Source organism: Schistosoma haematobium, chromosome 4 (assembly GCF_000699445.3).
Source record: "Schistosoma haematobium chromosome 4, whole genome shotgun sequence".
Lineage (NCBI taxonomy): Eukaryota > Metazoa > Platyhelminthes > Trematoda > Strigeidida > Schistosomatidae > Schistosoma > Schistosoma haematobium.
In genome coordinates, this window is record NC_067199.1 from 32850022 (window position 1) to 32875079 (window position 25058).

At 33.4% G+C, this 25058-nt stretch overlaps 2 protein-coding genes across 4 annotated transcripts in view; one reads left to right on the plus strand and one right to left on the minus strand.

Annotated features, from left to right (window-relative positions):
* On the plus strand, positions 1-20526 carry MS3_00007885 (uncharacterized protein). Of its 2 annotated transcripts, none has more exons than XM_051216225.1 (7): positions 1-242; positions 7780-7867; positions 9902-10005; positions 14031-14107; positions 16309-16417; positions 19225-19326; positions 20260-20526. In XM_051216225.1, exons 2-7 carry the CDS (start codon positions 7792-7794, stop codon positions 20467-20469), a joined length of 678 nt encoding a protein of 225 aa, XP_051066794.1. In that variant the 5' UTR covers positions 1-242; positions 7780-7791; the 3' UTR covers positions 20470-20526. The 2 variants fall into 2 exon arrangements, with proteins under 2 accessions (XP_051066794.1, XP_051066795.1); XM_051216226.1 differs by having other exon boundaries at positions 149-242; positions 20263-20526.
* MS3_00007886 (uncharacterized protein) overlaps positions 20490-25058 on the minus strand; it is a 9901-nt gene continuing 5332 nt past the window's right edge. Inside the window, exons 7-9 of one of the 2 annotated variants that reach the window (XM_051216227.1) lie at positions 23578-23849; positions 22556-22906; positions 20490-21558 (exon numbers count right to left, since the gene is read on the minus strand). In XM_051216227.1, coding sequence (XP_051066796.1) covers positions 21490-21558; positions 22556-22906; positions 23578-23849 — 692 coding nt within the window. In that variant the 3' untranslated portion in view covers positions 20490-21489. The remainder of the gene's footprint in view (positions 21559-22555; positions 22907-23577; positions 23850-25058) is intronic. The other variant, XM_051216228.1, reaches the window with a different exon arrangement.

The window sequence follows — 25058 nt, forward strand, 5'->3', positions numbered from 1 at the left end:
AATAAATGTAAAAACTGTCACACTTTCTTTAATATTAGATTGGTTATAATGTGTTTTAATGTAATGAAGACAGAACAATCGTAGACAGACAATCTTGTTAGTCGACCTTGAGCTCTCATATAATGGGAAATCAATAATGAAGGTTCTTATTTCTATCATATTAGTTGTTAGGACTATAAACAGTATATTGGATGGCGTTTATCCCATTTATTACCATTTGGACCATTTAAAACTGGTTAAAAGTGAGTTTAGTATCAATATTGATCAAATATTCTTATATAGTTGTTTTTGAATAATATGTTTTTTTTTAAGTTGGTCCGTTTTTCAATGTAGAGGTTATACTTAGGTAAATTCCTCAATTCGAAATTACTTTTCATGACAGAATGATGTTAGTTAGAGAAACACTGGAAAAAAAGAGATCACTCTAGTTTGCAACTCTTCAGTAGTGTACATACAAATGATCTTAATATTTTGTACCTAGTATGATACTTTTAGACTATTAAGTTGGAATCCATTGGTTAACATTTCTAGATTCAGTTAACATTTAATATAGTTCTACCACCGTCCAGTATCACAGACAATATCTGTCTCAGTCTTTACATGAAAGTTAAAAAACTGAAGGTGTAAACTGGGTTATTTTGTATTTTGATTCAATTTGATATAGTAAATAGAAATTGTGAAACTAAGAAGTAAAACCGTATCCAGATTAAACCTAATCAAAATCAAATAAATTATTTAATTAACTCAGGATTTTCTAGTTCTAACAGTAATCCCATGAATAGCATTAATCAGTGACTTCATCATAAAATATCTTATGCCCAAAATCCTTTATCCTTTTTAATAGTTCAGAACAAAATCTTTTCCACAAAACTCCAGAAAACTAATCATATTCATTTGTATGAAAATCTATCATTGAAAATATGCATGGACGAAACGGCTATCCAGTGATTCCAGGTTTTCCATGGTGGTCTAGCTTCAACTGACTCATGATCTAAATCACTGAAATATGCTTGTAAGTAGACAGGATTTATCTAATCATGATTTTCACAAAAAAAAATGAATATTCAAATAACCCATAGTGTCATTAAATGAGAAAAAAAGAATTCAGCGAAGAAAATTTTTTTTCGACGAAATCATTTACTTAATCTGTACATTCGTATACATAGTTATCTGATAAGATATATGTCTATAGGAGGATAGAAAAGATTGAATGATAAAATGGATTCAAGACTAAATAACAAATAAGGTAACGTACTAATCAAAGGGTAAGGAAGAAAATAGTTTATGGGTCAGCTAATAGTGAATGAATATTCGCTGATCAATTACTCAGTATTCCGTTGTGACTTGAAGTGCTTCATTATTAATTAATTAATTTTCAGAATGAGTTTTGTGGAGATTTTAGTAAATTTCACAGGTTGAAATCATGAGTCAATTGAAGCTAGACCACCATTGAAAACCTGGAAGCACTGGACGGCCGTTTCGTCCTAGTATGGGACTCCTCAGCAGTGCGCATCCACAAACCCGCCCTCGCGGGATTCGAACCCAGGACCTACTGACTTCGCGCGCGAGCACTTAACCACTAGACCACTGAGCCGGCATCCAACGGTGTTAATGTCTAACTTCAACCAATCCACGAAGTTGCGCCACCGAACACCATTGTCTTCAGTGAGCTGATATATCACAACAGACCTGGTTGAACTCCACTGGTGACGGCTTCTCACTAGAACTCCAGGAGGTTCTCCTGAAGTCAGTCACTAGTGAGCAGTGGTGGTCTAGCTTCAACTGACTCATGATTTCAACCTGTGAAATTAATTAATTGTTTATTCAGTCTTTTCTAAAATCGAAATTGCAACTTGCAATGTGTAATTTATTAATGATTAATTACTTCAAAATATATTAGTCATAATCTTTTAATTCAATTAGGTTAGTAATGGCTTGATTATCTTAATATTTTACTGATGAGAATAATATTCACACCTTTGGTCTTGTTAACCGTATGTTTTCTTCTAAAAAGACCAAGATTTATGTACCTCTCTAAGCCATTCACTAATGACTAGCTTTATTTCAGATCTTAATTGTAACTGCCTAAACACAAATAGCGGAAAATTTAATTTTGAGTTCAGCTTGGTGTCTTTTTGCATTTCGATTCCCATAATTTTCCATGACTGGGAAAATAAGGTTTAATTACACGAATTTTTAATCTACATATTAAGCTTCTTGGCAACGCTTGTATACTTCCAGCTGTGTACTTAGGCAAATATCAATGTGGAGTCTGATACAAATATGTGTTAGCTTATGTTAGTATATTACATGAGCGCAACTGGATCAAATCAGGAAAATGAGTACCAAAAGTGTCCAAACAACCTCATTAACAATGATAGTGATAAGGACTAAGTGTTAGGAATATGGTTCAAGAAGATGGAATCTAAAGGTATGTATGAAGGAATACTGGGTCACATGATCTAGAGAAAGGAAAGTAATGGAAGTCATGATTTGCCTGAAAAATTGAGTTGAGAGTTAGCTAGTAACCCATACTTGGCATCAAATGCAGATCTCGCCAGACGAAAAACCACAGAATTCTGATGCAACGTTTCAGATTGGTAGAAAGGTTTGCAGGTTATTAGTTCGAACTCATACTATTATGCATACACTTTAAGAGTCCAAAACCAGAAGAAGAATTTCCTCGTTCTGAATGTTTCACCAAAATGATTTCAAATATATCTGGCTTATAAGTATCAGTCAAAATGAAACGAAGATATACGACTTATATACCAAAATGTTCCCAACAAACCGATACTTCAGACAATAATATAAATTTCATCCATATCAATATTTTCAGAAGTTTCCTTTTTTAGGTTAGGAACTAAAACTTTCTGGTTATATATATATATATATATATATATATATATATATATATCACTACCATGCTTCCTTCCACCATCTTACTTTACCATATTCTTCTATAAACATTATTTTATTGATATACGGAATATTAAGATAAACAATTTTCATAAAATAAATTTAAACAGACAGAAAAATCAGTTAATTCTTTCATTATAGCTATTTTAATGACACTTCAGCAGATGTTAGATTACCTTCAAATTAGTGGATTGCGTATAAGTACATCCATCTGATGAGTTCCAAATAGGGGTAAAACCTTCATTCTAAATTCCATTACTAGCCACAATCCAACTTCACAAAAACTTGAAACTAAGTGAAAATATCGATGCAATTTGCACAGCATACACATATCTCAGTAAGATTGATCAATTATGGTCCCTCGATACCATCAACGGGAAAATATAAATTTTTATAATCGTCTTGTTGAAATGTAAGGAAATCATGTACTATTTGAAAACTATTTAACATAATTATTTTGTAGTTCACATAACGAACTGACTTTAATAAGAGAACTACTGAAAATCAGGAAGCATCGGATAGATATGTCATCCTAGTGCAGAACTCTTCAGAAGTACCTATCTACAACCTCACTGGGTGTAGAACACAAGACCTTAACACCTCACTGCGAACATTCAACCTTTCAAATCACTTAGTCGCCATTCACTGGTTTACATTTCTAAGTCCAACGAATTCATGATATTGTGTAATCAATACCGGGTAACTACCTCATACCCAACACTGTTTGATCTCAGTGGCCACAGCTTCTCACTAGAGTTCTAACAAATGCGTCTCAAATTTTTCCCTTAGTGACTATTATAAATGTAAGGCTATTGTAGTGTTGTTAAAACCAAGACTTAACAATCTCCACAAACTCTTTACACTAAAACTATGTTATTTAATATACCATGAATAAACCCTCAGTCTGAGCACACAAAAACTTTAGAAACACAACACCACACATAGAATTTTTAGTTAAGGACTAAAATACTATCTGGATTAAACTTCACTAATCGTATGGTAAATTGTAAGAAAAACGCCATTTATAGATTCTTGATAGTAAAACACAAAATTTAGTTAATTTCTCATAAGAAAAAACATCCAGACAACACATTATGTAATATAAATATTGTTTTACTTAAATAATTACTTTATATAAGACAAAATTTAGCTTTAGTTTAGTTCCTTGTTTTGTAACAGATATGAACAATCTGTCAGTTTTTACAAAATAGAAATCCCTATTTTCAATGCTATAAACAATATGGTAACTTGTTTACATTAATGAGCCATCAGTCCTCTAACTGTCAGGAAAAAATATTGTAACAAACTTATGTGTTTTAAATTTAGTTCATTTATATTTTGAGTACATGTACCAATGCGTTTGAATAAGAAAATTGCAATCTATCGTGAAGATAATTAATACAAAACACATTAGGAACTACTACTACTGTGGTGCATGCTACTTAAATTGACATAAGTAGTATATGATGCGAGTCAGGAGTGTAATGTCTGGCAGCAGAAGATTGGGAAGATCAAGAAAGGAAGAACAAGAATAGAAAGCAATTAGTATAGAAATGCAACAACAACAATTATTGAACATTTTGCAAATTAGGTATTATAGTATGGTTTTTCTATTTTACCAAGTAACTCTGTAATGTTGTGCTAAGTATAATTCAGTTGTCCTCACCTGTGTTCTCCTTCACTACACTACTACTACTACTACTACTACTACTACTACTACTACTACTACTACAGAAATGATGTATTTTTCTTTGGAAAACGAGAGGCAATTTATTTAAAATTCATACATCAGATGCATTTTATATAATAAAAATTAAACATAGTTGGAGCTAAACCAGCTTTCGAAAGCATTTACAGATACAAATTAATAACTTATATGTGATAAAGTGATGAATGATGAATTTGAAAGTCTTGTATTAAAATAGAATGTGATTAGGATATTGTTGTGATAGCTTCCGAGAACTACAACAGAACCTCCAGAGGCCCTAGAGGAGCCAGAGAGTTTCATCCAACCAGAACGTAATGGAGCTTTCTAGAATGTCGACGTGGCATGCTACTATTAACTAATAGCATCACATGCCTCTTTGCGCATTGACTGAATTATAGTGTTGATTTAATGAATCCTGATATCTATAAATACCCACAATTTTCTGTACGTCTTGATTCTTGCCCAACAAGCACTTTCTCCAGTCTTCTTCCGTCTTCTTATTTGCGACTTAGAGGGTTCTAACGTTCGAGTTCTCAAGTTATACGCGGTTTATTATGAATCTAAGCTCTAGATATGACAAATATCTCTTCATATATGTTAACTAATTGATAATATTAAACAGAATCTTCTTAATTTACATAAATTATTGTTGACATTCATTTCAAAGTCTTCTAGTAATATCTCATTAACTGTAATTTTTTTTTAGTTTAAAAGGTTTTCAAGTAGAACTAACTTTGACTATGATTTTTCACAGTTCCCTCATACCCCCCCCCAACTTTATTATGCATTGCAAAATAAGCTAAATCATAGGAATATGTAACTTGAATAACTAAAACGATTGAAAGATAGAAAGCATAAACGTCATGACATTGTCATAAATATTCATTTTCCAACTATCATTTGTCATAGACACTTCTTACATTCACTTAATGTCATAACTTAATTTCTAAGAAAAGTTAATTGTCAAAAAATGTTTTGAAAATAGAAACTAGTATCTTCTATATTTTCAAATATATAATAATTAGACCAACTTCAATATCTAAGTATCCGGGTATATTTAGACTAAACGACAAATTACTTTTCTTAATGCTATTGATTTCAATGTATCTGACAATTCTAAACAACTAGTGAACCGATTATCTTAATTAAGTATAACAGTATCATCGAGAAAACATTATAAAGATTGATTTCAAACTCCATCTAATTGATTCAATAAATCATTTAGTGTTACATGGTGAATGAACGGAAACATTTTGTAGTATACAAAATGTGATAACTGACCGTTTGAATCAAACATTAAAGCGAATTGAAATCTACCTTAATCATTATTAGTTCATTTTTACTAGATAACTAATAAATTTAGCGAGCTTAACATAGTTTTATTAGAAATAAGTCTTTCATTTTGATGGTCTGAACCACTAAGTATATATGTAGTTATTATAAAGTGTTGTGGAAATTGTTAAATTTAGATTTTCACACAGTAAACTGACCTTGGTTAGACAACCATTCGAAACTAGGGTACAATTAACACCTATTACATCCAAGTTTAATACTTCACAACAGTGGCCACTTATGGCCCTCCAGAGAACGGTAACAGGACCTTCAAGTTTCATAAATGCTTAACCTGAGTTGGAATTTATTATTTTTCATCTCTAATTGCAGTTAGTTCTCCATATCGTGCGACTACCGTCGATTCTCACCGGTGATATATGTCACTAGTGAGACATAATTGAAGCCCATTGGTCGAAGAAGTCATTCGAACTATGAGAATGACCTTTCAAAGTTAGACGCTAGGGTATAGTTCATTCAAATAATACTAGACACCAATATTTGCTAAACTATTCACTTCGACTTATAGCATAACCCTTTTAGTATCAAAAAAACATCATTAGTCAAGAGATTGTAATCTATCGCCAATATGTTTTTACATAAGTCTTCATCAAGAACTGATATCAACAAACAAATTACTAAATATTTAACTAATACTGGACAAAACTATTTTACAAATATAATCTGATAAATATCAGAAGGGGTTTTGTGGAGATTTTTTAGAAACTTCACTGATTGAAATCATGAGTCAATTGAAGCCAGATCACCATGGAAAACCTGGAAGCACTGGATGGCCGTTTCGTCCTAGTATGGGACTCCTCAACAGTGCGCATCCACGATCCCGAACCCCGCGAGATTCGAACACAGGACCATCCAGGTTTTCTATGGTGATCTAGCTTCAATTGACTCATGATTTCAATCATTGTAATCTGATTAATACAAAAGGAAGTCAAAATTTCAAAAAATAACGGTACAACATTTGAAAATTGATTTTTACTGAATATCCGTTACAGATATGTCATTTATGTAAAGCATAAGATCTGAATAAAACACCTCGTGGTAGAGGGAATCATTTTAAAGTACAGCGTATTATTTTTTGGGATATAGACTGTAAAAATAGTCAATCATGCAAGCATAGAGTTATTTCGAATAATCAGTTTATAAAAAACATGAATACATTCAAGAGACGCCATTTTTACAAGATGGAGACCGTTTAAAAATAATACTTACCATTGCTTTACTATGAAAGGTATATTGAACAATTTATTCACTTATGATAAACGTTTCTATTCTTACTGTTTAGGCCTGTATTTCATTGACAGGCTACATAATGCGCTTAAATTGTAGAAGAGATCCGATTTCATTGAATCAACATTAATGGTGGTAATATGGCCTAGCAAACCTATCGACTCATACTCCTATTGTAACTGATTTTTCTGTTCTTGTTAAACATGGAATAAATCATTTAGGTTTTTTGGCTGGAAGACTACAACGTCACCTGTACTAAAAGAAAAAGCAATGTTAGCTTATTCCAGTCCACATACAATGTTTATATAACCTTCTACAACCAATCTGAATAAAAGAAAAGAAGACATCTTAGGAGTTTAATTACAAGTGAATAAGAATTTGGTACAGTAAATAAGGTAAATCCCAATAGTTAGTGGACCCGAATTTAATCACTTTGTGACATAGTACGTTAGCCATTCAATAATATCCATAGGATTCTTGTTTTTCAAAGAAAGGTAGAGTAATTTAAGTATTGGAAAATGAATAAACCCTTTATGCTTTAAAACACCTAAATACAATTTCTATTTTTTTAATAGGACTGATTTGATATGCCAACTTTAAATGAACCACATAGAAAATTGAAATGTCTCTATGCAGGATACATATGTATCGAATCTAAACTCGGTAAGTTGCTTTTCTCTTCCCTTCTATAGATAAAAAGACATTTCCAACTACACCTAAATTCCATGTCAAATTACTTATATCCTTAGCAAAATAATGATAGTGTGCTTAACATCACTTATATAACTGATACTCTGATAAACTAACGATTGGACATTTTTTTAATAAATCGGTATTTATAGTCAATCAAAACAAAATCAGAAATTCTGTTTGTTTTCAAAACCAAGATGGTAATAATAATCGTACGAAATATTTGCTTCTAAATGAAGCATGCTAGTTTTCTTACCAGTTATACTGTATAAACAGTAATAGTCCTATATCGTTTCATTCTTTATGAGATGAAATTAAATTGAATGAAGTCAAAATGATCGAAAAGCCATTTTGTTTACTTTAGTGTATAATAGAAATGTGGATATGAAATTAAAAAATCTGCATTTTTGACACTTTTCACATAAACAGTTATTTCAAAGTATTACTTTTAGCGAAATGAAGAGAATTAGGAAACTTTTCTTAATGTATAAAGCACTGGATGGCCGTTTCGTCCTGGTATGGGACTCCACAACAGTAGGCATTCACGATCCTAACCCGCGAGATTCGAACCCAGAACATGTCGGTCTTGCGCGTGAGAACTTAACCTCCAGACCACTGAGCCTAAATCCAACAATGTTAATGTCTAACTTCAACCAATCCACGAAATCGTTCCACCGTCCCATAATAAAACGAAATGGCCATTCAGTGTTTCCAGGTTTTCCATGGTGGTCTAGCTTCAATTGACTGATGAATTAACTATTAGAAATTACTAAAATGTCTACGAACACCCTCCCTATCTGATTAGAATGAATTCATATTTAACAATTTTCTTAATTCTACAGGGTCATGTCTAGAGTAATAAAATCTGACAAGTAAACAGAGAATGGTGAATATTTTTTTATTGGACAGTTAATAAGCAACATCTTCCTCAAATAATAATTTAGATTATTTTGACAGTGTTTTTGTTAATAAATTAACCATTCTAGTCTTTTTAAAGCATATGACCGCCATAATAACTGTCAACTAATAAATTACGAATTACTGTATGAGAATCGAATTACAATTAATGCTACATTATAAAAAATATAAGTTAATTATCAACCAACAGAATATTTTTAAACTTTTCTGGCTTAAAGAGGACATTATTGTTAGATGCGAGAGGAGAATTAGAGAGTGATGTAACATTTAGAGTCATTATCGTAGATTAGTTATTCACTTACTGCCGCAATTTTGCATCACTAATGACTTGTGTACAAATTATGATCTCTCATTTCTGGTACTTTGCGTTCGTGTGATTAATGTATGTAAACTTATTGCGGTTGCGTCACACTTATAAGTTTATAGGGTTTTATGTAGGTCTTCTGACTGGCTATTGGGAAAAAAGTCCTTTGGTTGTTGTCTGTTATTCCTACTATTGATCGAAGTGAAGGTCATTAGTATGATAGGTGTAAGGTGAACTAGTAAGAAGTAAACTCTATAATCAAGTGTTCCGATCAACTGGGCAATATAAGAACGATTACGGAATCTAGCTTCTACACATTGAATAGTTTCAGATAACTATCATTGGTTTTGATTAAATCTGTTGATCCTTTCAAACATGAATCAAATGACATGTTTGTCCTATTTTGAAATGATCATTTCTAATTACTAGTAACCGATAGATATTTGGTGCTCACAAGAAGATTTCGGAGCATATAGAAATCACTTCGAACGACAGCGAATCCTACTACTGAACGACGACAAACATCGTATGTTCAGAGAAATGTAACCATGTACAGTACTGCTGCATTTTTATAAGAACTTTGTATCGCTATACACACTGAATAGTTTAGCTTTGTAAGCCCAAACTCCGACAGCGCAGATATTCTTGTTTACTTTACACTTAACAGTGTAATCAAATCACTTAATTTTCCTCAGCACCCACTTTAAAAATCCACCTTTGTAGTTATATTTACTCCACTCAACCTTAATTTAACTTGTATTCTTAAACGGGTTGTTCTTTTCAAGGTATGAGAACAATGAATCAGGCTATTCAAACTGTACTAAAGAACGTACATCCAAATCAATGGCTTCCAGTATATGTTTCAATATCTCCATCAACAGTCAATTTCGTAAGAAATTTACAACTTAAAACCTAACGAACTTTTTTTCTGAATAAATAGTTTAGTCAATCTTAAACCAAATCGTGGCTTTAGGGACTTATTTAAATTTGAAAAACGTTCTTATTGCTAAGCATAATTATGCAAGTAATTTGCAAAAAAAATTTGATTGACGCACTGACTCTCTTCACCTAATTTTCTTTGTAAATAATGCCTTTTGATGAGACTTATCATGATAGTCGAACTATGCTGTGAATGCATGGAAGATATAAATGTTGTTTAAAAACATTCTGTTCACTACGGAACCTGGTTATCTCGGGTTCCATTCGATATGTTGTCTGATGTTCTCAAATTTAAATATTTCACTGAATGATATCATTTTATCGTGCAGAGAACTATCAATACATCAGAACGAAAATTCATAAGTACTTTACATTGTAAAAATTACGTTAGATCCTATAAACAGAAATTGTTTGATTGTGGAATAACTCAAACAGACTAAAATCAAGTTGTTCTGGGTTGAATCTTCAAAAACCGACCAGATTTGGTAATTTATTGACTGGAATTCATTATCCTAGTCCCTGATCTTTTGTTCAGTAGTTCAAATACAAAGACAAGCACACAAAATAAGTTCTAAAGACTTCTCTGAAAAATAAGTTGAATATAATTATTCACCGAAGTGTTTCATAATGTGGAAAAAGTTGCCTACCACTCTGTAGTAATCGTTTGGTCATTTCATACATCCTGATCGCTTGACAAGCCTAAATAAAGCGAGAAGAACCAGATTCGAAGAATAACATGAATTCATTATATTTGATAACTTCTCATCAGCTACTAATGATCTAAGTTTACATTGGTAACATTATTATAGAAAGTTTCACAGTAATCATTTAACTTTAGATCAAAACTACTTAAGAAATTGGGAGAGGAACACAACATACTTATCACAATGGTTACTATTAACTGGTATTTACATGTTGAAGACGAAACCATATAAAGAAGAGGTTCGAGTTACAAAGAATTATGAAGAAACAACAAATAGAAAAAGATTGTTGAAAAACATCTTCGAACCCTAATCTTCCCGACTAATATTTATACTTTTACTATATCTACAATTATGGGATTTGAATCGCCAATTGTATATCTGTGCTAATGTGATATGGCAACTCAAACCGATGTACGTACGTACGAAGTTCTACGTTGTTGCTAACGGACTAATTGTTGAAAAACGTTTAATGATCAAAGGAACTAGTTGACATAAAACAAAAGTTAACGTCTTGATTACATTTTAATGAAATTCCTATAAGTTAAAAATTATAATAAAAAAGATCATGTAATCAACAAAAGTTATTCTGTGGTTTGCTAGATGAAAATACATTCAAATTACTGCAGTAAACTTATTTTATGGATTTCTCAAATTCATCGATACTCTCCTATCAAGCGAATAAAGAAAACACTATTTAAATCTACATTAAGTTAGTTTTCAGTACATATAAATAGTCCGAAACCTGAGATGGTGAAGATTTGTAGTTCAGGTGAGTGATTTTGGTGGAGATTTGTTCTCTATAAACCATCCAGCTCCGAGAACAAAACTCCATCAAAGTCCGAAACCTCGCAGAAGTTATCACTATAAGTTACAGGTCTAAATCTTAAATAAATATGATAATAAGGAGTATTCAAACTGATTTTTTAATTAAGGATTCTCAAAACAGTGCAATTTAAGACAGGTAGAACTAAATAAACACAACTAGACAAATTATATTTGAAATTCACAATAAAGCACCCAATCAAATACAAAAGAATCATCATTTAGTACAAATACCACAATAAGACATCACTCCTCTTAAAGTAATGAAAACATTATTGATAAACAGTGACAGAAATAAAACTTAGACTAAAGACCAAGTACTTAACATCATGCATAGAATATTTCATTGATATCTTATTTTCAGCTTGTTCATAAATCACTTAATCAACCCCATGTCTTTCTCCGACAAAATGCTATTTTACTAGTATAGGGGTTGTGGAGATTATTAAGTTTTTGATTGAGATCATGAACCGATTGATGTTAGACCATCACAATTGAAAACCTGGAAGCACTGGACGGCCGTTTCGTCCTATTGTGGGACTCCTCAGCAGTGCGCATCCACGATCCCGCGAGCGGGGTTCGAACCCAGGGCCTTCGGTCTCGCGCGCGAACGCTTAACCAACTGGACCACTGAGCGTTCGCGCGCGAGACCGAAGGCCCTGGGTTCGAACCCCGCTCGCGGGATCGTGGATGCGCACTGCTGAGGAGTCCCACAATAGGACGAAACGGCCGTCCAGTGCTTCCAGGTTTTCAATTGTGATGGTCTAACATCAATCGGTTCATGATCTCAATCAAAAAATGCTATTTTGTTTTTTTCTTGTTGAATGTAATCACACTTAAACTTTATAGTTCCCATAATCCTAATGTAACTGTCAGTAACAACCAAAGTCTGATTAAAATGTGTTTATTCAACATGGAAATAGCTTTAACCATGAACCGACTTCACCAATAAAGCTATTTGAAAGCTTTTTTACACTAATGACTTTAAAAGGGGTCATGATTAAGACTAAAATTCATACAGGGAACACGGTAACTCTGAGTCACCATTCAATGATTCGTATTTCCGGCTACACTCGATTAACGATATTTTCGAGCTATCATTTAATGTTATCAATGATAGCCGTCTCATCCAAAATGTGGTTGAAAACCACCAATCATGATTTGTCGCTATAACTTTAAGAACTCTTTCTCTCCCTTTCTGAAGTCAAAATATATTAGACTTCGCAGAACTGAGATTTTTCACTTAATTTTACTATTAAAACACATTTATAAACTGTTATAGATATGAAAACATCGACCGTTTGCTTGGTAATTAGTAAACTGTTAATACACATTTAAGTATAAAATAGTTGTATAACCGTTTTCCAAAAACAAATGTTGATTTGAAAGATATTAGCAGATATGAAAGTCAAACATTTAGTTTAGTATAGATTTTTTAAAACTTGTTTATAGCCTAAACGATATTATTTTTCGGTAAACTATTTATTGTTTTGTTAATGTACTTGATAAAAAGATATTTCAAATCATTATCTTGAAATAATGAAGATTTACAGCCCAAATGGATGTTCTTGGAGGTGCTTTATTCCATGAGCTAGATAGCTTAACTGTAGAACTTCGACTGTTGTTCTGGTCAACCTCATCAGACCTTACTTCACATAGAAGTCATGAAGTAAAGTGCTAATTGTAGTGAGCAAAAACACCATTGGGAACAACCGAATGTGTTTGACGCAAAACTACAGGACTTGTTAATAAAATCTAACAATCATAAAGTAAATGCTTAATTTGCAAAATGTCCATCAATTGTCGTAAAATGACTCAGACTTCATTGTTCTTGCATTTTCATATAAATTGCATTCTGTTTCCATTCTTTACTGTTCGATCCTCTTGTCTCTCTGCTGTCAGACCTTCTGTTCACGACGAACATCATATACTACTTATGTTAATATAAGTAGTACACACCACACTAATGATGCTCTTCAATACGATAATGAAAGCTCTTCAATTAAGTTATTTTGAATTGAATGTGAAGCTACGTTTTACTACTCAACCAAACGGTTTCCAAATAGTGCCTTTTTAGCTTTTTGAAGCAAAACTCAAAAAGAAATGTCATGTAATTCCAATCCTGAAAAGTAACTTTAATATAATTTTATGGAGTATTTAAAATTCTGTTAATCGATGAGAAAGAGTTTTGTGTACAATCATAAAGCATAAATGAAGCCATGTGACTGCATAGCATGTGAGATGCCTAATAGTTCTAAAACAATTTGTGTTGACAACGTGAATCGGTAAGAACTAGTCCCCTTTCTGTTTGTTTAAAGTTAAATCTTAGAATAATCATATTCTGAATGATGCATACTTTTTCCCAAAACAATTTAAATATGAACATCAGAATATTGTATCATAGAACTATATAATTTAATTTATATCATTTTGTTCTCTCTTGTATTAGTATTATCAAAAACATATTGTTGTAAATCTTCGCGTTTGCTCAGTTCCATTTTTTGGGATTTACAATAAAGATGAAAAGTAAGTATACTGCGCCTTTTTTGTTGCATCTGAATAAAATGATAGACGTTTAAACAAGAGAATCAGTAAAATTCTGTAGTTCATGTATGTAATGATTCATACAGAAATGATAAACTATAATTTTATAGAACTTTGGTTCGTATCTAAGCATTTTTGATGATTACGATCGATATCATACTCAAGCACTCAAGATCAATTAAAATCACCTCATCAAATCAATACTTAAGTAGTTAGTTCTTAATACTACTTCTGTGTTTATAGAAATATGCTTCTCTGATTATCGATGTACTAATATGAGCGAAGACTACCTGTTGTAATCCACACTGATTACACCTCGAATTTCCAATGTGGACACAAAAACAGCAAAGCAAACTGTAACGTATCCGTTTACCTTGTTTTCTCCAGTACTTCAGTTGCGCACTCATTGTTAATGTTTTTTTCCCTAAGGGCCTAATGGCTTATCCGATTTAGTTGGGCGGGACTAACACACTGATTTCACCAAACATCAAAGCCACTAGGGAACTTGAATTTGAAAGAATTTTAGTATAATAATAATATTAGTAGTAGTGCCTTTATTCAATATTATATTTTTGGTACAATATAGAATTCTCAGAGCAAAGAATTCCAACACGTTTCCTTTTCTTATTTCTTGATCGATCCTTGCGATAAATATTGAGTGGTCGCCAGTTAGATGTTAGCAGTTGAGGAATCAACATCTGAATAATGTATATTTTTTTCGATGGATATTGTCAGTAACCAAAATGTCTTTGATTGTGCTCTTTCCTAACTTGTACAGTGAAATGTCGTAAACCTTTCACAAACGCTCCTGAATAGCTTATGCGACTAACGGGCATAATGATGTGTTAAAATAAACAAGAAAACAGAAAACTTGTTGAAATATCCATATGGCAGGCACAGGTAACCCAGATATTCAAACAGGCCACCTGATATTATTATACTTAACTAAATCACAAGATAGTCATTAATTTGACAAGTTAATACAAGAATCTTTAATAAAGTCATGATTTTGCAACAATCAAAAGTCTAAAATTATGATTTCATTTGATCTTAGCTCTAGTTGAACAAATACAAATTCTAGAATCATTCATCCATACAACATTAAAAAATAAACATATTCAACTGTTTGTATTAAGTAGGAACATTGACATTTTGACAAAGCTTTAAATTTTCTGTAAACATTTCAAACTATAATATATCACAATTAATATTACATAATATTTAAGTTTGTAAAGTTACTTATAGACTATGAAACCCTTCACATGACCTTCAGTGCTGTTTGAATGAATTAATGATTCTTTTGTACTTGTTCAATGCTTGATTTCGAATTCCAAATACAGTGCATCCGTTCGTGCTTATCTAGTACTTCTTGGTCCGATTACGTTATTTCCGGGATTCTTAGTTCGCACTATAATTCAAATACTCCCAATCATCATAGTGGCGTCGCGACTGAGCCTATGATGGAACGGTTGGACATACATTCAGATTTTGATGCTTTTGAGGATTACTTTGAAAGGTTCGAAATCTGGGCTATGACTAGGGAAGATGATGAGGATGTTAATATTGTAGCACATTTCCTCACATTCATCGGAAAAGCAGCATATAGCTTATTAAAAACTCTGGCTTTACCGGAAAAGCCCATTTCGCTTTCTTATACAACTCTCAAGGATCTACTGCTAGACTATGTTAAGTATACAAATTTCGAATGTGGTAAAGGAGGAAGATTTTGTAAAATGATTCATGAAGATATAAAAAATTCCACTACATTACTACGTCATCCCAACCCAGTGCATACTCAAGGTTATGCAGATAATTCATTGAGGAGTTGCGATGCAATTCACGGAGATGGGCACAAATTTGGTAAATGTTTATCCTGTTGCAGGTTCTACTCTCTTAATTCATGTAAATTTCATAATTCTAAGTGCTTTAAATGTGATGATATTGGACATATTCAGTCAGTTTGTAATACTACTGTTCATTTTGCTGCAACTAATATTAAGACTTGCAATTCTCATTCTATTAAGTTGAGTATTTATAATGATTCTTAGTTCATACTATAATTCAAATACTCCTAATCATCATACCTTCTTTCACTTAAAAGTTACGAGAAACTGGATAGAAATATTTCTTTGTTATCTTTTATTTATTTCATATACCTTTTCTTTAAAAAAATTACTTTTCAGAATTTGTGGTATTATACAACATACAGCTGATAATTTATTTTTATGTCATGTTTTAACTTGTCCAACAAATGCTATGGAATTATGTAAAATACTTAAAGCAGCTTGTGAAGTAAGCCATTACAAAATGATTCTATTTATAAATTTTATAATAATTAGTGAGATACATTATGAATAAAATAAAATTCACTTCCAGTTTCATAAGTTAGTGACTATTTAGATTAAGTAGCTCAACAGATAATTCATTTAAAGTTTACATCGAAAATTACAAAATTTAGAGTTTTAGTATTAATATCACAATTGGAAAGAAGGTACATTCAGTTGAGAAGTCCTAAATAGTACGAAATATGCGTCGTTGATTCCATCATTAGTTAATAGTCAACTTTACTTAATAACTCACAACCGTTGTTGCTACCTTGACGTGGTGGTCGGGCTTGCCTACCGTGATGAAGCAACCAAGCTATACTGGCTGGAACAGCCGTTCTTCAAGGTCCTACCATGCCAGACAGGTCGGTTGAAGAGCGGTAAGACTAAAAGCAACAAATCCAAGGTCCGAAGGCGAAGTCGTACTGCTGACTGTACAGAGGTGTGACAGTAGTAAGGTGTTTCCTTCAGACAACCGGCATGACAGTGATGCTGCCTTCCCACAAGGAGAGGTGGGGTTAGAAAAGGTCGACCCGAACAATGCACACCCCGCCTTATCCCACGGATATCCGTTCCGGCGGTAAGGTCCCAAAAAGTACGGAGCTAACACAAAAATTACCCATAAAAAGGTCGTGTGTGACCGACCTCAAGCAGTTGTCCCTTGAGCACTGCAGTCACGCTCTCAGGCTACTAAGACCACCTCTAATCCAACTTCCTTTTCAGGTAACTCCAGAAGAACCTTTCCACGGTGTGGGCAACCGGAAAGTGATAACCGCTTTCATATCTTTAACAGCACTCAAGACCACTGTATTCATAATCAACCTCCCTTTACTTAATAACTAGGTAATCGATAAAATTAGTGTACGACTGATTGAGTACTGAATAGTGACTAATGCCTGTTACTCTAGTCCTTTAGTGTTGACTGGATTTTATTGAGCAAGTTGAAATAAGACCACTGGTATGAGTGACTTGATATTATGTTGAAGTGTTAGGTGGTTGAAGGTAGTGAGCAAGAAACCCTGGACATAAATTTGGTGCCATTTGACACTCATCAACAAAGCGTATCTAAAATTCGATCACCATTAAAGGACTAAACAAACATGAATGTTCACTACTAAGTGGCCAATCAATTGTAGATATCTCAATCCTACAGGTAACTTGAGATCCGAATAGCTCAGCAGTAACATCTCAGATTGTGAAGCTAAGTGACCCGGGTTCGAATAGCACAGGGAGCATCAATACCCTCGGAGCTTCACGTATGCTACGCTGACCATTGCCAGCAAACTCGAAACCTAGGCCGCGTTTCCTGTCGACTATTTCCAGTCACCTAGGATTAAACGTACTATTATTTGATCTTAAAGAAGTACATATTATAGAAAAGCTGAGAAAATTAAAAAAACTAACAATTATGCTCGTCATCAAACCACGATCCACTATTTGTTAATAATGGCCGATTTCAAACTTTGAGAAATTGTTGAATTCACAGAATCCTACCGAACATTCACAAGACTTGTTCATTAATGAAAAACCAGCGATCATATTTGACTAAGCTTTAAAAATCAGAAATATCTTATGACATATTACCCTCTAAGTTTACTTCTTGCAAGTACTTTTGACTACCAACGGTGATTCCTAGTTGCTTTTATTAACTGTCCAGAAGTAGATATCATACAGACATTCTTTTAAAACCAATAACAGTTAATTTCTTGTGCATTTTCCATGCTGTTCATCTGTTTTCATCCATTTACAATGATTTTTGGTCTTTCAATATTTCTCACTAATATCAGTATCATTATTATTACTTTGTAATCTCTAACTTTCTGCTCATTCGGTTTAAATAAATTGGTAAATCAAATCAGTAGATATTTGTACCAGGTTTAATACTATGCAAATATATGTCTACCTTACATTCGTGGCACAAGTGAATGACATCAAGTAGACAATGCACTGTACTCTAATTATTTTAAACCTAAAATATCACCCTGGAATTTCATAATAGGTTTTTACCAAGTTGTGCAATGATCATCTCGAACTGTGGAGTGCGGACACTACATCTATGAAGCAGATTGCCCACTCAAATTGTTTAATAAGTATTTGCTATAAACACATTAATAACAATTGACTTATTTCAAAAGAACCACTGAAACTAGTCAGACCCGTTTCCCATTTAGTTTGTTTGGTGTAAATAGATTGAAACCGTAGGAGAGAATAATTAAAATATCTCGAATTTCCAAAGACCATATTTCAAAAGCTATGGCATGTAAGACTTGAATAAACTAAAATCCGATAACCAGTTATAATTTAACCAACCAGGATATAACGGTTGTTCTAGTTAAGTTCGTAATCTTAACAGAATAAAATTGTTAAATCTCCTGAGAATGATGATCTTATGAATTACAATTGTATGAAAATGGTTGTCATTAAGAAATTGCACGGACCTAATAATTACTTATGATTATTTAACATCATCCTAGTCGGAGAATTTAAATTAGTACTGAATCGCAGTCACTTAATTCTATATTGGTCAAATTACTGTGAAGTGAATTATGATCATTTCTGGCACTATAAGCTCTCTAATCTCAAGAAACGATCTCCTAATACACCAGATTAAACTATGTCACTTCTGGTCCTATGCAATAACAGGACTATAAGAATTTAACGATCAAAAATGAAAAGGATGAGTTAATTTATCAATTATTGTTGTAAATGAGAGATAACTTGATTTTTACAGAAACTGATTTAGCTAAAGCTACGTCTAAAATTTCATTTCTGCAGTTACGCTATCAACAATGTGTGGACTCAAGAATGTTTAACACTCACAAACCAAGTAATAATTCATTAGATGAATCAAAAACGAGATTAGTAGGACATTCAGATGTAAGTTTTTTTCTTTCTTAAAAGTATTTATAATAATAGGATGGTTATTTTTGGCAAAGATCATCTCATCAGTACACTTAATTGGTAATTATGTTTAACGTTTACAGTCACACTAGACAAGTAATGAGATTCGGTCCAACTAGTGATCAGATGTAATTTAAATGAGCTAAAAGACAAAACTCCGAAACTTGTAAACCTCTGAGATTCCTCACAGTTTCGATTACTCTTTGTTGCTGAATGTCGATAAGCATAAAACCCAGGTTCGAGATTTATAACTACCTGGAAATAACAAGCGCACCACGACACCGTGTCAATACCATTACGTTATTCATCACATTGTCAGCTTCATCAATAAAATCCGGTTACTACAGTAAACAAGACAATAACTCCACTTAGTTTCAAACCTACCACTTACAATGAACACGTCAGACAGTACATGTAACATTAAACCATGAGATCAATCATTGCTCTGGTAGATTTACTCAAACTTTAAGGTATACGACGTTGGAACACCAACTACCCATAAGTTTCAAGCTATTTTTTCCTATACGTCAACCTGACTAACAAATCTTAGAGATTTAAAATTAGTTAATAGATAACGAGCAAATACTTGGTACAAATTTCTTATAATGTATGTCACTATAAGTTAGAGTTATTTCATATAAACTGTTTCCCATTCTAAAAATATACAAGCATCCAATCCAAAATAGACTGTCACGTTATTTTGTATGTTGGCTATATGATATCAACGCTGGTAAACTAGAACATCACCGAAGGCGACTGTTCAGAGGCGAAACGTTTACAGCTCGAATAACTCAATATAATCAGTAGACTACTAAGTTTTAAACACTTTTTCTCGAAAGTCTTCAATTCACTGAAATATAGAGATGAAGAATTTTTTCATTCCCAATAAATTTTACTAATTTGACACAGAAGCAGATAAAGAATGAACAAATTTTACACATGAATATCATCAGTCAAATGGAAAAAGTAAAGTGTGGATTATTTCGAAGAATCTATCAACAGAAAAATTGGGTTAAATTTAATTTATTACCCTATTCAAGTGATGTAAGTCTATCGGATAAGCCAAAATTCTACGATGAATATAATAAAGAAACTACTGACTTTCATCATTTATTATAATTTATAAAACTGTACACTAATTACTGTTATTCTTCAAGACGATGTTAGTAACATAAATGTCTTACTTTTTATGCAGTCACTTTAATAATGTTTAAACAATTGCATTGAACTTGATCTTTTTTTAAACCTTCGAGATTGTGCGCAAAAAACCCTAAACAGCACAGGTTATGCATGGTAGTAAGCAGAATACTACATTTAACTATATGGAACTATCAAATTTGTAATTCCCGTAACATACTCTAACACTTGATGAAAGCAGCAACTGTTTCATTTAGATTCATGTAATTGAATTAGAGCCATACTTTAAGTGTTAGGGCTAGTGATACTATACGGTTGCCCAAAATGAAGTGCGAAGAGTGAAGTTCAGAACTGCTACTTAGTAGCTAAAAGCCGGACACCTTAAGCCCTGAATTATTGTTCCACTTTATCAATCATACAAATGAGAATAAATATACTTTTCAAATTACCCGTTATACATATACTCATTTACCAAGTACATGTTTTGGTACTCAGTACTGAGCCAAACTGTCGCGTAAAGACTAGTGTCATCAGCCAAACTAGATAGAGAGTTAAACCTGTGACCGATCGAAAATTCGAATTAATTAACCAATAAGTCATCGTTCGACACGAGTTGGTAAGTAGCATGAAAATATCAAAACCTAGTATTAACTGCTTGGAAGATGACTTAATTTCACACTGTATGCAGAAAAGTTTAACTTCGACAAAAAACGAAGCAACTGATACCCCTCTACACAATGTTGAAAGCTGACTCTGATACCAAAACACGTGACTAGACGTTTACAACTACATCACACACATGATTAGATCAAACTCACTATTCACTAACATCCTAGTAGAACGCAAAACTTCCTTATGCGCACTTCACTTCTAACCTTGGTAAATGGTTAACAGACACTGGAAGCGCCACCGCATATGAAATAAATGAACTCGTGTAACAAATTAGTATCACTTCAAATATATATATACAATTAATAAAACAAGAAAGAAAAGTAGTGATCTTTATGTAAAATTTGCCAAAGGCTTCAACAAAAACTCGGACCAATTATTTACAGATACTGATTGTTCTTCCTGTAAAGAAAATGAAGATAATGGTTTTTTGGAAAGGTTTCAATCGCTCTCAATGTTTCATAACATGAATAACAAAATGAATAAAATGGTCTGCCCTCCCCCTATTTTGATGGAAAAGGCTAACAGTTGTCTAGTTTATATCGTGACACCATGACATGAAAGGTAGTTGTATATGACTGGCATCCGCTGATCCATCTCAACTCTCCAGTTGTGGTTTTAGAGATTCTTCAACCGAATGACGAGTTAAGCCATAGGGTGTGACTCAGGATGAAAGCCAGTGGACATGCCGTTGCAGTTTCCGATAGTTATATTTCAAAAACGTTAGATGAACTTTGTTGACAGACTAATTTTAACGGAAATACACCTCTTAAAAAAGGGTTTCAGTTGTTTGTGGTTATTAAGTATACAGATTTTTCTTCTTACATTTTCTCACAACATTATCACTTCAGTTGTAGAGCACATTTTTGATCCCCTAGTAAATCCCTACTCTATAGAGAAGAGTAAACAAATGGCGATTAGTATGATGTCCGAAGAAGTTGGAAGTATGTGCAGTTTACATAAATCAAGAGACATTTATTTTGTCATACTAGGCATACATTAAAGACAATGATCAAAACTAGTGAAAAAAATGACCGACTGCAAAAGAAAATTAGGACTTCTTACTCAAAAAGCGGTTAATCGTGCATTAAACCCATGTCCTCTCCAAATATGGATGAACCAGAAAAACATTTGCCTAATTGATTTTGGCATCTAAGACTTTCTAAAATCTGCAAGCATATTCACAGGCCCTGGGGTGTATGCGTAAACAGAACTTGAGGTAAAGTCACCAGCGAGTCTAACGTCTTCCAACATATTTGAGGTTCAAAATATTACGAGCTTTAAATTAAAGAGTCGGTTAAGCTAATAATATGATGAGAACTCTACCTTAAATATAACACTAATTCACAATCCGCACTAATGAAAATGGCGGGTAAAATGAAAACTTGTAAGTACTTACGCTGAATAAAGCATGGTAGACGAATGGATGGTTGTACACAGTGATATCACTTTGATAAAAACAAAGAGTTGCTAGACGGTCAAAAATGAGACAAGTCAGCTTATCAAGAGTTTGATCGTCGATCACAAGTTTGGTTGAACAATTTAAATTAGAAGTTAAACGAGAGAGTTTTAAAAGTATGCCGAATTCCTGATAATAAGAGTCAACAAGATCTTGATCTGCAGAACCCTGAATATAAGAGCTAATGTTTGCAGAATTGGACGAATCCTCACTACCAGATAAAGGTGATTTTGAGGAAAGATCTGTTGCTCGGAGATATAAACTTGCCAATGAATTCCATAATTCGTCAATCTGGAATGTATAATAACCAAGGAAGGGATATGTGAAAAAACAAAGCTTAGAAACAAATTACGACACCAAAACCGGTAATTTGTGACCACACCCAAAAGAAATACAACTTTCAGAAATTTTTAGACAAATGGTGGGTAATCAGAAGCACCATAGACAAGTAGCTTTTAAATAATAACGAAAAAAGTAAGCTACAAACTACAGGTGAAGAGACGTCAAGATGAGTCCGCATGGTAACTGGTAACTACAGTGAATTCACTAAAAACTTGTTTCACCAATTTGATATCATAGTTTCACAGCTCTCGGATGAACCCTTTGCATTGATCGAACTGACCTAAGCTGTGTTCAATTCCACGCTCTCGATCGTCAGGAAACACCACCATATGATACCAGAAAGTAGTACCTCTTGAGAAGAGGTTATAGACTCTGCAATGTGTGAGAACAGTTCGAGAGGAGGGAATGACTCTTCCCACTTTCCTATTTACCAGAAGGTTTGGGGAGAACAACCAGTTTATTCCTATATCATTTAGATCCATATTGTTATAGTGGAGTAGCAGTACATGACTATGATTAACTAAGCAGCATCAATATTATTACAAGGTTTCGACACAAACAAGGATATAACCAAGACAACATTTATAGAAAATAAATCGTAGATAATATCGATAACTTACAAGATATTTTATAAAACTGTCATATTGTTGCACATTCTTTGATTTTATTACAACTAAAAACTGCACGCCAACATTGAAATAATTCATCCTCTTATGAACTATGCCACTAACAGTTAAACAATATGCCAATCTAATCCAATCGAATAAAAAGTGAGCTGGATCGAATTTGGATATATTACAGGGAAATTCGCTAGATAAATATGTTACCCAATAGTTAGTTAACTGTTCGAGTCGATTAATAAGTTCCATTTGAGAAATCGAATATGTGCCGTCTATAATAAAGTATATGACAAAAATCACTATACTAATTACAAACTATAATTCAACGAAACTACATGTAATTCGCAAAACCATTAGAAATAGGGTAGCTCAATGAAGATTTCTTCTTGCCACGATGTAATTTCAGCCTCATGCTTAATTCTAAATCCCAGTCACCAATTAATAAAATTGCTAAGATTCACAGCCAAAAAGTAACACAGTAATAATTAATGTGAAGGAACATGAGGGATTAGGTTCCTACAGAATATGTTTTTAATCTTAATGTTGGGAGAGAAGCGTAGCATGAAACATTACTGTCAAAGTACTCAACCCTTAAATATTGAATAAAATACACAAATCCTACTTCACCTACTTTAATTTCAGTAGCTGGGTAACGAACCTAGTCGTTGAACAGTAAATCTAGAAAGCTTCGAGAAATACGGATTTTGCGTAGAATCTAAGAAAAACGAGGAACTTTAGTGGGCAACCAAACTGTTTGTTCGCCGTTGAGGAGGGAATGCAGTGTGATGACTGTAAAGAGTGGTACCACAAAATGTGTACATGCCTAAGTCCGATGGCATACAAAAGATGCTCGAAGCCTAACTCGCATTGGCTTTGTATGTTCTGCTGCACGGATAAAAAGGTACTAATTCAGGAGGCTATGGGCCTATTGGCTTTGTCTTGCAAGAAAAACGATGACACATGCGCTGACAACACCGGCACTGACTGACGATTGCGTCAGTGCAGTACCTGCTGTTACGCGACACCTCAAACAACCGACTCTGACTGACGCAAAAGTGAGATCGCCATTAACATTAACAAGGGGAGTAATACCACCTGGTACTGACAATGATAACAATGCATCTTTAATGCGAACCGACGAACTGGATAAAACCATCACCGTTCCAAATAGTCCCAATGTCCTGAGGGATGAAAAATGGACTACGGTACGTAGGAAACGAAACGAAAGGAAAAAAGCTGTAGGCAGTACACAGGTAGTTAGTAACTCACTGATGGACTCTCACTGTGAGTCACATACTACACTACCAAAATCTGATGGTGAGAGTGAAACCCATCCTGGCGTGACTGAGAAGAAAAATCAAATAACAGCTAAAACTAATGACTGTTTACTTGATAAGTCGTTGGTGGACTCTCAGACCAATCCGCCAAAGCTCCAAAGTAAAGCTTCGTCTAACACTGTTGTGAGTCACTTACAGGACTCT

What these genes read in the sequence shown, in the direction of transcription:
- MS3_00007885 (XM_051216225.1), top strand. Translation starts at nt 7,792, where the DNA reads ATGCCAACTTTAAATGAACCACATAGAAAATTGAAATGTCTCTATGCA. An exon ending in ATGTATCGAATCTAAACTCG is followed by an intron (nt 7,868 to 9,901) that starts GTAAGTTGCTTT and finishes GTTCTTTTCAAG; the next exon opens with GTATGAGAACAATGAATCAG. An exon ending in TACTTAAAGCAGCTTGTGAA is followed by an intron (nt 16,418 to 19,224) that starts GTAAGCCATTAC and finishes TCATTTCTGCAG; the next exon opens with TTACGCTATCAACAATGTGT.